At 39.8% G+C, this 16,025-nt stretch overlaps 4 protein-coding genes and 1 non-coding gene across 6 annotated transcripts; 3 read left to right on the top strand and 2 right to left on the bottom strand.

Moving 5' to 3' along the window:
* Nucleotides 1-1,177: 1,177 nt before the first annotated feature.
* Nucleotides 1,178-5,394, top strand: LOC131447774 (protein naked cuticle homolog 2). The gene is made up of 9 exons (XM_058619810.1): nt 1,178-1,260; nt 1,363-1,389; nt 1,471-1,544; nt 3,348-3,402; nt 3,536-3,621; nt 3,710-3,805; nt 3,901-4,036; nt 4,123-4,269; nt 4,927-5,394. Exons 1-9 carry the CDS (start codon nt 1,236-1,238, stop codon nt 5,385-5,387), a joined length of 1,107 nt encoding a protein of 368 aa, XP_058475793.1. The 5' UTR covers nt 1,178-1,235; the 3' UTR covers nt 5,388-5,394.
* On the top strand, nt 4,496-4,567 carry trnae-cuc (transfer RNA glutamic acid (anticodon CUC)). Its single transcript has one exon. It is a non-coding gene; the product is annotated as a tRNA-Glu (tRNA).
* Nucleotides 5,395-5,416: 22 nt separating the features above from the next.
* Nucleotides 5,417-9,205, top strand: lrrc14b (leucine rich repeat containing 14B). The gene is made up of 3 exons (XM_058619809.1): nt 5,417-6,209; nt 6,422-7,047; nt 7,774-9,205. Exons 1-3 carry the CDS (start codon nt 5,934-5,936, stop codon nt 8,450-8,452), a joined length of 1,581 nt encoding a protein of 526 aa, XP_058475792.1. The 5' UTR covers nt 5,417-5,933; the 3' UTR covers nt 8,453-9,205.
* A 161-nt stretch (nt 9,206-9,366) lies between these two features.
* On the bottom strand, nt 9,367-12,065 carry LOC131447775 (cytochrome b-c1 complex subunit 7). 2 transcript variants are annotated; one of them, XM_058619812.1, is made up of 4 exons: nt 12,032-12,065; nt 10,036-10,104; nt 9,703-9,869; nt 9,367-9,567 (listed from the first exon to the last, which is right to left on the bottom strand). In XM_058619812.1, exons 1-4 carry the CDS (start codon nt 12,048-12,050, stop codon nt 9,490-9,492), a joined length of 333 nt encoding a protein of 110 aa, XP_058475795.1. In that variant the 5' UTR covers nt 12,051-12,065; the 3' UTR covers nt 9,367-9,489. The 2 variants fall into 2 exon arrangements, with proteins under 2 accessions (XP_058475795.1, XP_058475794.1); XM_058619811.1 differs by lacking the exon at nt 12,032-12,065 and adding an exon at nt 11,477-11,563.
* An 886-nt stretch (nt 12,066-12,951) lies between these two features.
* On the bottom strand, nt 12,952-15,764 carry mterf3 (mitochondrial transcription termination factor 3). Its single transcript, XM_058619299.1, has 8 exons — nt 15,658-15,764; nt 14,735-15,090; nt 14,397-14,549; nt 14,074-14,263; nt 13,797-13,944; nt 13,624-13,695; nt 13,359-13,520; nt 12,952-13,253 (listed from the first exon to the last, which is right to left on the bottom strand). Exons 2-8 carry the CDS (start codon nt 15,081-15,083, stop codon nt 13,059-13,061), a joined length of 1,269 nt encoding a protein of 422 aa, XP_058475282.1. The 5' UTR covers nt 15,084-15,090; nt 15,658-15,764; the 3' UTR covers nt 12,952-13,058.
* Nucleotides 15,765-16,025: the final 261 nt, after the last annotated feature.

The raw sequence follows: 16,025 nt of genomic DNA, 5'->3' as shown, positions 1-16,025 counted from the left end.
GCAACAAAGAAGGAAACTGCTCATGCTGAATCACTCAAACTGTTAAAAAGCCTCTAGAAATACCTTCCCGTCCTGAGCAGTGCAGCACCCATGCCACACTGTGATGGAGCTGGTGATGACACTCTCCACTGCACACCTGTAGAAGTTGCTGAGAATTTTGGTTGACATGCTAAAAGTACAGTTTCTGCTGTGCCTTCTTCAGGAGTGTTGTCTGACCAGGTGAGATCTTCATTGATGTGGTTTCAGTCTGAGGAAAAACATGAGCAAAATTTAAAAAAAAAGACTAAAGGTTTGATTCATTTAGACAAATCAAACAAATTGAAATATTTTATTATGAATGAAAATAGAACTTTGCAAAATTGCCGGCAGAGAAAAAATTAATACACTCCATATGAACCCAAAAACGCTTATTATGTATATGAAATTTACAAAACTAAGCACATTTCCGCCACAATTTTGGATCGATTTAGTTAGTTTTATAAACACACAATTTTTGTAGTTGTTTTTTTTAACTCTAGTTCTTGTTTTTATTTCATTTAACGATATATGTTTTTTCAATTTTAGTTATTAGTTAGTTTTCATTAACTATAATAACCTTGGTGGGTTCCAGTGTCTCACTGATTTATATTAAGGTGTGGTGCTCCTTCATCCTCTTCCTAGGATCAATAATCATCTCCATGTTTGTCTCTGTATTTAAGGAGAGATTAATCTCCACTACCTCTCTTCTGTAAGATGTTTCCTCTCCAACTGTGACCAGTCCAATGACCTCCTTGACCCTTAAGTGAGTCTGATAGACTGAGCCTATGACCGGATAGATTTCAACGCCGACTTCAAGCTTCAAATCTTAGTTGTGACACTTCTTCCATTAGAGTACTTTAACAGTACACGCTAAACAAAACTGTTACTAAATTAAACAAAAATTGAGCTTTAAAAAAAAATCAACACAAAAAGTAATTCCAACAAAATATCACCCAACAGCAATAATAATATTTCGGCTCCTCACACTGTGTGAGCTCAGAAAGTAATAGTAAGTCTATACATGTTCAACAGGAAATAAAGCAAAAGAGGAAGTGTGCAGAGAGGAAGCCTCTTTCTCTCTCGCTCTCTGCCTATACACTCTTGGATAAACGCTGCCTCTGAGAAATTCCCTGTGTGCACAAATGAAGTTGTGATGTTCAGTGTTAGTGTTAGGTGTGGATGGACGTTGTGGATTGTTCATTGACAGAACAGAAACGATGGGAAAGTTACAGTCCAAACTTGGTGAGATTTCACATGAAATGAAATGCCTGAATTACTCTGATTTATCATCATATACAGTGCATACATCATACTTTACATGAACTTTTATTTTATTTTGTGCAGCTTTGAAGCGCAGACAAAGTCCTGAAGGTAAGACTTTCACAGACTCTGCATGCTTGTCTTACTTCCGACACGTGTTTCAACATTTGTGTTGTCTGTCATGTTGTGCAGGTGGGAGTCTGGCTTCCAGTGTGTTGACTGGTCAGAGGGAACTGGAGCACAGTCACAAAAGCAAAGTGACAGAGGTAAGAGAGTTTACTGTGATGAGATTTTTACAGGTTTGATGTCTGATTTATAATTCACTCTGCTCCAGTGACATAACCTCAACGTGTTTGTTTGTTTTTTTAATCTGGATCAATCCATATGTGCTAATGAAATGATGTTAAATAGATTACTATTAACTTAATAGTTGGAGGAGAGCATTCTGAAGAACAACAAGCAAAAACACAAAAGTTAGTGGCCTTTTGGTTTATTACAACAGCTTCATGTTTGCCCACATCACAGCCAAGACATGAAAGGTGTTTGGATGGAGTCGTGTATTTATTCTTCCGCCCTTCCTGCGCCGTCTCTATAAAGACAGTTCCAAGTCTGTGAAGTGCAGCTCAGCCACCCACTCCAAACAGCGAGGTCTTTATACAGGACTGCAGTGGGGAAAAAAGGAAAAACTCTCCACATCTGGTTCTGCTTTCCTCCTGCAGACAGACAGACAGAATGTCAGGGTGTGTGTGTGGGGTCAGTGGAGGGGAGGGCTGTGGAGTGTGGTGAAGGTCGGGCGTTAGATTGCGTAAATGGCATCACATGTTAGAGACCGTTCGAGTTAATGAAGTGCTCACATTTTAGAGCCTGGATTCTGAGGAACTGATGTAATCTGTGCGACCATATTGTGTGTGTAAAATAAAATTGACAGCTGTTTGTGTTTCCAAAGATCACAGTGTTTCTTCCTGGACTGGTAGTAAATTCACTTTTAGTGAAACATAATCAAACTGACAACATATTACTGTCGTCTTTGTCCGACTTGTTTGTCCGGTTGTGTTTATGACACGTTACAAGCAGAGAATACAGTGGAAAAAAAGATAGAATCTCATGCAAAGTTGTGGTGGAGTTGCTGTGCTTCTTAATTGTACTGTGTTTCCTGTGATTAGATTTTCCAGGCCGTGGTTGTTTGACTCTCCATGACGCTGCTGCCCGTAAATTCTGAAACGCACAGATGTTTACTCTCTGTTTCCATCCTTAGATCCAAGGCTTGCCCTTGAATTGATATTTAAGTTTCTCTCCAAACAGGGTTTTCCGTAAAAAAGCTGAAGCAGTAAAAATAGGAACAGTAAATGAAGTAAATAAATGTAAAAATGTATATACTAATGCAGTGATGTAGCCGTGACAGGGAGGATGACTTTTACTGTAAGAACATGGATGAAGTATAGTCGCTGTCAAGAGCAGGGTTTAAATCTCCACACGTCGGCTTCATATTGTCTCACATAATTATCCAGGAGGAGTGGTTGGTTTGTTGAATCCAACATTCAGTCCCAGTGAAGTCTTAACAGTGTAGCATGTCTACTGCTGATTGTTTATATTTAGTTCTTTGTTTGTTTTTGATGGTTTAAATCATGTTTATATGTTTGGATTTAGTTCTTCGTTTGTTATTGATGGTTTAAATCAATCCTACACATCAAGAATGGAGCGAGAAAACACGTTTTCCAGTTCCATCCTTTATCTGCAACTTTCTTGTTAGTGTATGCAGTTAGTGTAATACAAACAGTTGAATAGTTCTTTAAAATTGTGCTTTTCTGCTCCTCAAATGGCTCTCAAACACAATTTTCCATCTCAAATAATAAATCAGCGTACATGTATTGGAAGTTAATAATCTTTCACCAGTGATTGTTTAATAAGATTTCACGAATCACATCAAATCCTAACGACTTGATCCTTTTCTTTGTGAAATAAAGAACACTCATTAACGTTTTTGATTTTGACAATTCAGTGTCATTAGTGATGTGTTCTCTTTTCCCTCTTCTTTCTAATGTTTTTTCGTCTCTCCCCTTTCCTCTCAGAAATTAGGTGCAGGACTGAGGGGAATCAGTTCTGACTATATCTGCAACCTGCAGGGTGAGTCGAGTTATGTGCATCATACTGAAACTATATGAAGAATCCAGCTAATTGGGGTCTTAAAGGCAAACCGTCCATATTTGTCACGCAGCCCTAGCCATCTTTAAACTGTGGATGTCATTGTGTTATTCAGTGGTTTTGACGCCAAAGAAGACACCTGACAGGGACAAAAGCGTCCACCTCCAGGTCAATAAAGAGACAAAGAAGAAGAAAAGCAATGTGGGTGTGAGTTTTTGTCTTTGTGCCTCAATGTGATGTCATTTCCGTGGCAGAGCGCGTGTGTTTCTGACACTATATGTATGTACAGGACACACAGACGGACATGGTGCTGGAGGAGGACTCTCAGCAGGAGTGGACTTTCACACTCTACAATGTTGACAACCGCACCAAGGCCACAAAGAAGGTTGCTTTCTTTCTCATTTGTTGTGTTAAAGATTCATACTGTTCGTAGGGTCTCTGTGTGAATATGCAGCATGTGTGTGTGTGTGTGTTCTGCAGGACATGTCCAGTATGATGTATTCCATGTGTGAGGCCTTAGAGGCATCAGTGAAGCAGCCCTGCTTTGAACACACGCCCCTGAAGATCAAGTTAGCCGTATCTCCATCAACTTGCCCGAACAAGATTTCACAAACAGGTACAATGACATTTGTATTATAAACAAACCAAGACTGTTGAGGCAAAGTTATGATTTGATGCTTTTGTCGCTCTCCCGTTTAACAGCAGTCACAGAACAGAAGCAAGGTGGGTCTCAGGAGACAGGATGCCCAGTGAGGAAACTCTACTGTGTAGATGAAAACATAGAGCGCAGAAACCACTACCTGGATCTCGCTGGCATTGAGAACTACACCTCTAAATTTGACAACACAGGTATAGAAACTGAGAATTTGTTGTTATATTAAAGCGATAACAGCCCCCGTCTTATGGCAGAAAAGATGTTTCTGCCTCGAAATTTGCCTTTTTAATGAAAATTAAATTACTCTCAGTCACTTTGTCAGTTGAAAACTGCATTTTTTTTTTTTTACTGGTGCAACCAGTCAAATTAAGTATTTCACTTGACCCAAAATAATAATAAATAAATAAACTGACTCAGATTTCCCTAATGGTCTAGTGGTCAGGATTCGGCGCTCTCACTGCCGCGGCCTGGGTTCGATTCCCGGTCAGGGAACTTACTACAACCTATGGCCAAGTGGGAAATTTGGCTTGAGCTAGTTTGAGTCCCCACCAGGTCATAAAAGGGCTAGGGTACTGCTGAGCAATCTACCCAACCCCCATTGTTGCCTGGGTAATCTGCTGCTTCCTAATTCTAGTAAGGAGAAGGAATTTCCCCTGTGGGACTGATTTAATTTAGGACTAACTCTGTTTATTGCTCACGCAGTCTTTTGTACCTGTTGAAATGCAGTTTTCACTTGCAGAAAATTGATTTAACGTAAATGACATCATTTCACTAATGAGGGCTGTATTTGACAGATTATAGCTGTGTAGTGCTAGAAATGCGCCATTAATGGCCTTCCTCTATTTTTCCAGAGACACCTTGTCAGGAACCACAAGACCACATTTACTCTGCTCTTCAGCACCACACAATGGTAGGAAAGGAGCACTGCACCTTCTCTGAGTCTCCTGTAAATCCCCCTATCCTTCACCCCTCGAAAAATAAGCCCAGTTCAATGGGGAAAGACGGGAGCAAAGGAGAAGGGAAGTCCTGCAGGTGGCATAGCCAACATCATGCTTCATGGTGCCACCCTACCCAGTGTAACCCCCCAGCGCACAGTGTCCCCCACCGTACCCACAGCAAGAGGAATCGCTGCAGGCTACAAGATGCTCACACACCCCTCAGGCATCCTGGTTCCCAGAATCAACCCTGGGAGGATAGGAACATATTAAATAAAAATCCTGTGTCCTGTGGGGGCTCTCTGGCACAGCGACATGAGCATCATCATCACCATGAGCACCACCACCATCATCACCACCACCACCACCCTTCATAAATGCATTTCACTCACACACTGGACCCAGGTTCAGGTAAGAAACATCAAATGTGACTCAGTGATTTTCACTGCATAATAAAATCAGGCTTTTCACTTTTATCTTAAGCAAATCATTTTCTGTAGAGTCACATACACTACGTCCTGGAATGCCAATTCAGTGGAAAACATGTGTTCACTTTGTAGTTCATAACTGTAGCTCATGCAACCCCCTGTGTGTGGTGTCTCACAAAGAAGTGTTTTGAATAGTGACCCTCTACCAGCAGCTCTTCCTGTTTATCTCTATGGCAAGAGTTGCAAATAGACACCGTGCCCCACCAGAGGACGTGAGGCAGCTGTTTCTAAAAATAAACCCAACACACTTACCTACCACGAGACCCTCATGCCCTGCTCCTGCCTCAGCACAGTAATCCCTGTCACAGACAAATTCTCGACAGCCACACAGACTGCAACAAAGGACATCAACAAAGACAGAGCTGTGTGACAGCAGCTCCCACCGAGAGTCTTTGATCCATTTGGACGAACAAGCAAGGCGAAGAACCTGGAAACATGAAGTCGCTGCGATTCCTTGCAGCCGAGGGTTTCGTCCAGGGTGGTCCAGCTGCTCTGGAGAACCTCAACTGTTTGTCTTTTAATCTCTACCCACTCATCTTTAAGGCTTGCTGCCTGCACGAGCAGGCTGATCTGCTGCGTGCTCTGGTCCAAACATGGCCTCTCACTGAGCTCAACCTTCAGAGGCTCCTGGGAAAGACTGTGGACTGTCAGATGGACCTCACCTCACGCACTTGCCGTCTTTGTCTAGAGGCACTTCTGACCGCCTTAAAGGTAATTCTTGAGCTGGACATGAGTACATTTGCTCATGTATACATCAAACTCACATGTATCCGTGCATTTCTTCTTCCACTATGTATGGTAATGTTCTTTATCAGCTGGCTCAAACAAACCAGCATTACATTACATTTTCTGGCTTGGAGTAAATATAAATTGTGATACATTGATTTTTAAAAGATTTTACCATTTTCTCCTGTTTTCATAAGGATTATATCCTGTCACCACCAAGAACGTATGCCAAGTGCCTCCGTATGGTGGACCTCACTGGCCTTAAAGACATCAAGCACCAGGACTGCCCATGCCAGTCCACCCTGGGTCGATGGGCAAGAACACATCTCCTGTCCAAAATGTGTTATGAGACCATGGTGGCCATCCAAGACAGTGACGTCCCTCAATCTGCCTTTGAAATATCAATTGATGTCCTCATGAATGGGTTTGTCACAGGTCGCAACTATGACCTTGTGGTTCAGGCCTTCCTCCTCCGCCGCTACTGTCCACTGAAGCTTCATTTTGTCAGCTTCAGAGCCGATTCCCTCACTCTCAAGCAGCTTTTTTATGTCTTACGCCTAGCAGAACCTGAGTCCATCACAAAGCTAGAGGTGGTCCACAATGTTCCCCTGGAGGCCGTACACCTGGAGGTGCTGCTTTCCAGGGTGGAATTCACTAAACTGCAGTCTCTGACTCTGCCAGCTGGGTCGCTGGATGTCCGGAGGTTGGCTGCTGATGATGATGTCTTGGGCACCATCGGCAAACTGCTGGCACAGCTGAGCAGCCTGACAGAGCTCTACGTGGGATTCTCCACACTCACTGGACACCTGCGCAGACTGCTGAGGTGAGAAAATAGACAAATAGAGATAAACAAAGGAAATAACGTGTCCTTGTTTGTCTGTTTATTTACGTGAGTAAGAGACGACAGATGGCTCTGGTTTTAATCTTGGTATCAAAAGCTTTAATGTTGCTCATAATAATATTTAACCAGCATTAGAGCACAGCCCAGCTTTAAAGGATCTTGTATAAGAATGGGAGTTGATAACTGATGTGATGCCAGTGTGTGGCTACAGCTGAAGGTTAGACTTGTTTAAACTATAAAATCAAAATAATAGCGCAGTAGGTCCCAAAACAAAGACTGATTTTTGCCATTTATAATTGTCAACATTGGCCAGTTTTTTTTTTGTTTTGTTTTTAATAATCAGTCCAGTATCATTTAAGTTTATACATTTTGTTCTCATAAACTTGATAAGTTGGTGAAAACATAATTTTCATCCAAAATTTTGCTTGGAAAAGTCCAAGTCTTTATTTTTATTTAAAATATGTATGGGCACTGCAGGGTGTCATTTTGTTTTTTATTATTTGACTATTATATTTTATCCAATGGGTGGGGGGAAAAAATTAAATTGGCATCACATACTGGACATCAGCTGCCTGAATTCTAATGTTAAGTATCCTGGCTGACTAATACAAACTATGATACAGTACATTTGCCTGCTATTCACTAAATAAAAATGATTGTAGCCGAACATTATTTTCATCCCAAACTAATTAAATTTTTTTTTTTTAGTCATCTTAATACTCCCTTGCAGCGCTTAGAGTTGGCCAACTGCTGCCTGAACCGCTTGGATATGACCTACCTGGCCAACAGCCTACACAGTGAGTTCTTGATCCACCTGGACATCAGTGGACATGACATCTTCAGCTCGTTCTCCACTTATTTCCACAAACTGCTCAGACGTTGCTCGGGCTCATTGGCCAGCCTGACGATCGAGGAATGCAACATTGAGGATGAGCACATGGACGCCCTCACTGACGCCTTGTCTTGCTGTCAGGTGCTGGAAGAGCTCAAACTGCTGGGAAACCCTCTGACTGCTGCAGCGCTGCGAAGACTATGCTCCATGTTATCTGCTGCTTTTCCTAAGTTAATGTACATAGAGGTGCCGGTTCCTCGTGAGTGTTACCCGGAGGACGTTACGTATCCTCTGGATGAATCAGTCTTACTGCATTACAACAAGGAGTTGTTTCAGGAAGTCAGGGGCCAGTTGATGGGCATCCTGGAAAGAGGCGGTAGGGGGGACATAAAGGTCTGTACCCCACTCACAGGGGCTTTTGATCCAGACATAAATGAAACCAGCAATGAGCTGGGTATACTCATAGTTAAGTCTTTTAACAGTATCGTTGGAAACTTTATAGATACCATAAGTGAAGTGGACGACAGGAGATCACAGGCTCAGAAAGATAATTAAAAAGCTTTGCGTGCAATGATTGAGTGAATGGACAGAAAAGTGACATATTTATGCAGTCATACTGCCAGTACATCAGTCACGAGTGAATTAACTTAGTGAACTGAATGTTTGATGATAGATTAACACCATGCTGTGCTCATTACATGCATTTATCAACAGATACGCTTGTCAGTACTTCAGTGAAACTGACAAAAAGTAATTGGCCTCCATGTTTAACAGACTTCAGTTTGGATATTTGATTCAACTATGTATTTGAAATAATAAAACAAATGAAAATAGCATGGACGAAATTATGGTACTCTTAATATCGTATAGCACAACTATTAGCATCAATCACTGACAAGTGATATCTGTAACTCCCAGTGAGACGTCTGCATCTGCCAACAGATATGCATCTCTTCCTGAGCATAAGATCAGGCCTCATAGAGGATAATTTGAGAATAGTGTGATGTTTTTGACATTCTTGATTAGTTTCAGCTGCATGTTGTGGCTCATTATCATTATCCCATTGAAGGACCCTTGAATTACGACTGATCTTTCCACATCTGGGCAACATTTTTTGCTCCAGGATGCCTACATAGTCTCAAGATTTCATTTTTGCCCTGCACAGATTTGTGGCAGAGATAACAAAACAAAGAATTAAACTTTTTTATAAGCTGCAAGGGTATCAACAAATTTTTCCACATGTATACAAAGCTGAAACTGGTGACTATGGTAGATACAAGTTTCCAATATAAATATTTTATAACCTGTATCTATTGGATATGTTCTTTTGTCTATATTCTGAATTAAGTCTTGTATGACTGGATTTGTTAAGCTTTACATCACAAATTTACAATAGACAGATTTTTTTTTTTACACGTGATGGGTTATTTTGTCATGCCAATAAATTCTTTTAAAAACCACATTTAAAATTATTTGAAAATTAATATTTCTTTAATGAGTATAGTATATAGGTCACATTTCATTTTAAATACACCAGGGGACAACCATGCACTGACTGAAGAATTGGATTAACAGTGTTTATGAGGAACCATCTATTTCTTCATCCATTCTTCTTTTTCTTTCCGCTCATGAATCACTTCATTCAGATATGGTGTCAGGTAGGGGTGATCCTATGTGGAAAATGATTTGGGTCAGTTTGGAGTTTGGGACAACATGGTTAAAGTAAATACTCAATATCCTCCAATCTTTCTAGCTTCTACATTAGTATAAACGTTGACTGTGGTAAATTATTTCAAATGAATTACCTCTTCATATTTTGTCCACTGGTCTTTCGGGAGAATCTGTTGCTTCATGGTCAGATCCATTGCCCTCTTGATTCTGAACATCCTGTCATTATAAGCATTCTCTGGAAGCCTCCTCAGGGCCTCTAGCACATCTGAATCCTCCATTATTGTGTCATCACGCATTAAACCTGACACAGAAACACATGCAATGATCAGGATACAGGGTGCAAAGTAACAAATGTTTGTCCAGGACTAATACGTTGACATTAGAAGTCGTTAAAAGCAGTGACCTCTTAACGAGTAGCATTGGATGAATGGAGTATTTGTGCCCAACACATTGTTCTTTGTCCTTACCAATCTTGTTGAAGCCAGACAGGTTGTAGAACCATTTCCTGAATCCAACCATTAGCCGGCCTGTCGCCACTATGACCATAAAGAGAGACGAACAGACAGAGAAGATCAATAATAAGGGACAACAGCTATTTAACAATGATTCACATTTTCTGGTTTCCACTAATATTTGTGGTGAAAACTATGTAAATGTAATAATTTCTCAGGGTGCATTTAGTTAACATTCACCCGTTCTCAGGAGACTCGTGTTAGTTTCTCATGTCTGGAGTTTTTATTTTTCATTGTTAAACAAGAACAATATCTTTCAGGCAGATGCTCTGCTGTGAAGACCCCTAAAGGGAGAAGCCGAAAGAAGGAGAACAATATCTTTTCAATTATGTTTAGTTACATTCATTGACTTCTTGCCACACTCATGTCATAGAGGACAGCACCATAACAGCATATCAAATAAAATGGACTGTGTGCTTGAAGTTTAAATAATTGTTGAAAATGTTAAAGATACACTAAATACACAAGTTGGCTAAGTGTGAAACATTGCTCCAGTTTTTAGTTATTTTAATGTTAGTTATTCAGAAGTTGTAAACATTACTGACATCTTATGGTATCTTTTATTGACTGATTTTTATAATTTAGTGTTTACTGATTTAGTAATACTGACAGACAAAGTATTGTATGTATGTCAGTATTTTTTTGTACAAAATAAAAACAATCTCCCTGATTTCAGCCTCCTAAATGATTGTGTTCTAGTTTCTTTGACTCTCTGTGACACAGCTTAACAGAATGATTCAGTACAATTTAAGGACAAAAACCTCACAACATACAAATATTTAAATCATTTTAAGGACGACATATCGAATATATTGGTTGATTTAAAAAACAATGCTGAATGTTATATGTAGTTGTAGCTCTCTACCTGCAAAGTGAGATTAAGGTTACATGATAGCACAATGAAACAATGACTCTCAGCTTATGTTATCTGACCTAACACCGGTTACTGCACGGTAAACAGTAAATAACATGTCCATCGAGTAAATGTATGTTTAACTTCACCTCATAGCGAGGAGCTAACGATAGCAGACAATGAAGTATAGTTGTTATGACACGACCTTAGCACAACAAAAGCCGAATGCGACATATATTTAGTTAGCTTTTAAGGCATCTGATGTCGTGCTGTGTTTAAAACTAAATAATGTTTATATTACAGCGATGAACATTAGCTTTCGATCCCAGGCTAAAGTTAGCCGATAGACACCCTTAGCTTAGCATAGTACGGGGACACCAGAGGACACAGAGAAGTTACACGCGTCTAAAAGGAAATTCAGCCGGATTAAAGGAACACAAACACAGGATTTGATGCAGTACAAGACATTTTACACCGCCTCGCTATAAGACTATATATTTCATTTTGAGATGGAAATATCGGTAAAGGGCTATATTATTTTACCTGGTGCCCTCGACGCCATCTTTGATATTAAGGACAACTGCTGTGCATCATGGGTAAGACGTACGTACGAGGTCGTTGCGCAATTTGACGTTACATTTCCATCATAATTTTAACACGTTTTTGTTGATGATAGCACAGACAACAATGCCTCTCAAGCGCATGTTATCTAACCAGCACATCGATTACTGCAAGATAAATAGTAAATAACATGTCCATTTGAAATCGAGTAAATGTATCTTTAACTGCGTAATCAAGACAACTTCATCTCATAGCGAGGAGCTAATAATAGCAGACAATGAAGTATAGTTGCTATGACACGACCTTAGCCCAACAAGACATGGTGTCATGCGGTGTTTAAAATGGTATAATGTTTATTTCACAGCAATGGACATTAGCTATCGACCCTAGGGTCTACAGGGGAATTCAGCCGGAGTAAATGAACACAAACATAGTATTTGATGCAGTACAACTCGTTTCACACAGCATCGCTATAACACGCGCATTGAAGGTTTCATTTTTAGCTGGAAATATCAGTAAAGAGCGATATTATTTTACCTGGTGCCCTCGACGCCATCTTTAATATTAAGGACGGCCGCTGTGCATCATGGGTAAGGCGTACGAGGTCGTTGTGCACGTTACATTTCCTTCATCATTTAAACACGTTTTTGTTAATTATATACATTATACAACGTATGGACATGACAATGCCAAGAAATATATCCCTCAAGCACACGTGTTAAGCCTTTATAACGATTAATCGCCACGTTTGACGATCTGACATTACAAATATCTGTGACGTCATTCTTACTTGTCAAAATGACGTCACATTGAGATTTCAGTTTTTACTAGTCAGAATGAGGCCACTTTTGCCATCTAGGTGTATGAGGTTTGTCATTATAGATGTCTAAAAAGTCATTCTATCTGAAATTTAATTCAAGTTATCAGTAGTAGACAATATCCTATCTACGGATTAAATGTTAAAACCACTTGCCAAAAGCACAGCATAATCATCACAATAAATATGTAGACACCTTGCCAAAGACATTGTGTGTGTGTTTACATCAGACCCAAAATAAATGATAAACAGTATCTGGGTGCAATGCCACTGAATGTGCAGGTACAAGGTCTTTATAAAAACAATGTAATTGATCACATCAGAAAAATAATACAGCTAGTTTACAACTCCAAATATTATTTTCAATGAGAACTGAGCAATCACAAGGAGTATGTTGAAGGCACACAGGTTGTAGTACCATTTGCTGAATCCAACCATGAGCCTAGAAGGTATTTTTATACTATTTAGTCTAATTACACCTTTGTACTGTCAGGAGCACCTGTGACATAAACAATTTCTCCCTGGGGATTAATAAAGAATTTCTAATAAATGTATTAAACATCACAATTCTGTCTTTTGTTTTCACAAAAATTACAATTAAGATTTATCTATTTACAAAGAAAACTTTTTTATTTCAAAGTCAATCAATACTCTTTATTACATGTTGAATTACATTTATATCTGCATGTATCTAATATGGTATTTTGTTCTGTGTGCTGGTCCATTTTTATGTCTTCTCATGAGGAATCAAATTGTCTTTTGGAACAAATAAAAATCTTCCAGTGAGGCTGAAGCCAAGTCAGTGCAAAAAGTCTCATCTGGCAAGGAAACAAGACGGTCCAGAGAGATGTAGCTGGGAAGTGCTGGGTCATACTGAGCTTTTCCAAGGTACTCCAGGAACAGGTGGCGTTCTCTGATACGCAAGAACTTAGTATTGAAGACCTAGGAGAGGAAAAACGATCAGGGCATAGTTCTGAATGAACTAACACATACACAGTATACAAATATATATATATATATATATACACAACCAGCATTTTAACATACCTGTGGGAATTTGGTGATCAGATGGTGTGGCACCTTCATGGTGTTGTGGAGAAGGTCAAATATTTGTGTGAGCTTTCTTTTATTGGCAGTCAGCACTTTTGGCACGGCAATTACTATGTGCTGGATTTCATTTTCCTTGAAGCCAAGTTCTATTTTGCATACCTTGGTGAATCACGATAGACAGATATACACAAAAATTAAAATTTAAAAACAGCAAGTCAATCAAAAATGGATAACAATAATGATGTTTTTGTCATTTCAGTACCTTCAGATTTTCTTTAACAGGTTCCAAACTGCCGCACAGGAGTCTGGGTAGACGGGCTACAATGTTCCGGGTCTAGAAAGAGAAACAAAACAAGCTCAGATTTGCTGCTCTACTTTCTATCAACACATTATTATTACAACACACTGAGGTAATACTTGTAGAAAGACACTTACATTAGAAGCACTGAGTTGGAGTTGCTGCTGATAAAATCCCAGTCTGTTGTCCAGTCTCTTCACACTGAAGTTTAGTAGATATGGAGCTCTGGATACCATGGATGCAACAGTCTCAGAATTGAAGTTCTTTGACTTGAGATAGTTCACTCTTTACAAACAAAAACAGACCATTATGAACATAGTGTTGTAAAAGGACCAATGTCAGCAACAAAAATATATAAATATTTTGTGTGATTAGTATCAACAGGGCAAATTCAACCTGTCCCTTTCATGTCACCTGGCATGCAGGCTTTCCAAACTCTCAGTAAGAATGTAGGGGTTGTGTGTGATGATAAAGCCTAAGCGAGAGTCCTCCACCCCAATGTCTTTGAGAAACAGCAGCCTCGGGGCCACATCTGTCTTGTAGTCGAGCCTCAGCAGCATAGATCCCACGTTGGGCCTTTGTTCAAGTTTCCAAAGATTCACACCTGAAATTGTATGAAAATGGTGAATAATCAGAAAAATGCAGATGAACTGATAATTAATGACAACTGCTCTAGATAGGCTCCCAAACTGCTTAAATAAGCACAATACAAATGGTATTATTTACAAGTTGATTACCTAGTTGAACCAGATTGCTGAGTGTTTCAGACTTGTCAATGTAGTCTCTAAGAGATGTGGAGGCTGGGGGCATGGCTGCAGGTAGGGTTATACTGATAGCCTCTTCATCACTGATCTCCTCCAATGCAGGAAGTTCGTCTGTAGCATCCAAATCTGGTGAATGAAGGAAATAAAAATGGAAAAAATTCAACACACACAAGAAAAACTTGCACCGACACAGCTGCTCTGTGCTCCAAGAAGAATCAGTTTCTAGTCTACTATGATAAAATAAGGCATTCATCACATCCTTTACTCTGTTAATATACTTGTATGGTAATCAACAACAAACCAATATGTACCTAATGGCACCTGCCTTTCATTCACAGACACAGTATCTATGATAGGCAGGATTGGGCTCTCATATACAACAACATCAGTTCTTGATAACTCCTCTGTCAACTTGACTTCCTTGGTCTCTGTTGCCAAATGTTTGGCAAAGTCACTGAAACAGAACATGTGCTGCTTCCACTTCTGCATTGTTCTGTGAGTCCCTCTAAAAAATAACAATCCATTCTGGATTTTGGGGGCTGCATTTGTAATCGTCGCGTAGTGGCGAACTTGAGTGGAATACAGCAACGTAGCAGCCACCGTCTTGGAGCTAAGCTGACTCCTGCAGCTCAGACACAGCAGTGCATGGGATGAACTCATGGTGACCCTGCAGAGAAAAAGATGTCACATATAAAACATATGCATAAGGACATAATAAATATAAAGGGGAGACTAAAACAAAACACATTATTCTGTATAGTAAACACTGCAACAAAGACGTTTTAAGAGTTGGACAACATTATTTACAAATGTGTCAGATTTGTATTGTGAATTATGAATATGAGCTGCAGCAGGTGGTTCACGGTAAATAAGAGTGGTTTAAATGACAACTTCATAGTTTACTGGAACTGTATTGTGTATTATTTAGTGAGAGAAAATCTACTTCATGCTGTGGCACAGTGCACATAATGGCTAGTACAGTGAACTGATGTAGAACTGTAGTATTAAAATATGTTGGATAGTTTAGCAGTCCTCGTGTTAGATACCCGTTTGTTTTGTAAACCAGCAGAATATATGGTTGCATTTCAAGGAGACAGGCAGCTATGTACTATTTACTACTAGATGTTAGCAAGCTAGCATGGCAATCCGCTCTGTAAACCGTATAAAACATACACTGGAACAAATACAACAAATCGGACTGGATTGAGTTAATTTACAATTCCTTTTCACTCACAATTTGTGAACTGGAATGTGGTGACCCTTAACCAGATCCCATTACTAGCGGAGATGTTGCACAATGTCAACTGGTTTCACGTGTTCAGCAGGGGAAAGAATCTGCGGAAATGACATCTCATTTGGGATGTACCACTGTACTGTACTGTGAGAGGGGAGGTTCAACAAACACCCGAAGTGCAAGCACAGCGGGCGAAACATTTGAAAGCATCTTTTTTATCACAACAAATCATTTATATGAAGATGATTTTAAATACATTTCCAAACTTTACGATCTTCGTTTCGGTGAAAAGACGCAGGACGCGTAATTCACTGCTATCAACCCCCCCCCCCCCTCCAGCTCTGTGGTTCAGTCCATCGTCAATATTC

This window comes from Solea solea, chromosome 20 (assembly GCF_958295425.1).
Source record: "Solea solea chromosome 20, fSolSol10.1, whole genome shotgun sequence".
In the NCBI taxonomy this organism is placed as follows: Eukaryota; Metazoa; Chordata; class Actinopteri; order Pleuronectiformes; family Soleidae; genus Solea; species Solea solea.
Note: the sequence above shows the minus strand (reverse complement) of the source record. Positions and strands in the feature narration are given on the sequence as shown.

Excerpts from the sequence above, each read along its gene's own strand:
- LOC131447774 (XM_058619810.1), top strand. The coding sequence starts at position 1,236 with ATGGGAAAGTTACAGTCCAAACTTG. Across the intron at positions 1,390-1,470 it reads GCGCAGACAAAGTCCTGAAG|GTGGGAGTCTGGCTTCCAGT; the intron begins GTAAGACTTTCA and ends CATGTTGTGCAG. Across the intron at positions 3,806-3,900 it reads GCACCAAGGCCACAAAGAAG|GACATGTCCAGTATGATGTA; the intron begins GTTGCTTTCTTT and ends TGTGTTCTGCAG.
- mterf3 (XM_058619299.1), bottom strand. The coding sequence starts at position 15,083 with ATGAGTTCATCCCATGCACTGCTGTGTCTGAGCTGCAGGAGTCAGCTT. Across the intron at positions 13,945-14,073 it reads TTGGAAAGCCTGCATGCCAG|AGTGAACTATCTCAAGTCAA; the intron begins GTGACATGAAAG and ends TTGTTTGTAAAG. Across the intron at positions 13,696-13,796 it reads TCCAACTCAGTGCTTCTAAT|ACCCGGAACATTGTAGCCCG; the intron begins GTAAGTGTCTTT and ends TTCTCTTTCTAG.
- LOC131447775 (XM_058619812.1), bottom strand. Across the intron at positions 9,870-10,035 it reads GTCTGGCTTCAACAAGATTG|GTTTAATGCGTGATGACACA; the intron begins GTAAGGACAAAG and ends TTTCTGTGTCAG. Across the intron at positions 9,568-9,702 it reads AGTGGACAAAATATGAAGAG|GATCACCCCTACCTGACACC; the intron begins GTAATTCATTTG and ends TTTTCCACATAG.
- lrrc14b (XM_058619809.1), top strand. The coding sequence starts at position 5,934 with ATGAAGTCGCTGCGATTCCTTGCAGCCGAGGGTTTCGTCCAGGGTGGT. Across the intron at positions 6,210-6,421 it reads CACTTCTGACCGCCTTAAAG|GATTATATCCTGTCACCACC; the intron begins GTAATTCTTGAG and ends TGTTTTCATAAG. Across the intron at positions 7,048-7,773 it reads CACCTGCGCAGACTGCTGAG|TCATCTTAATACTCCCTTGC; the intron begins GTGAGAAAATAG and ends TTTTTTTTTTAG.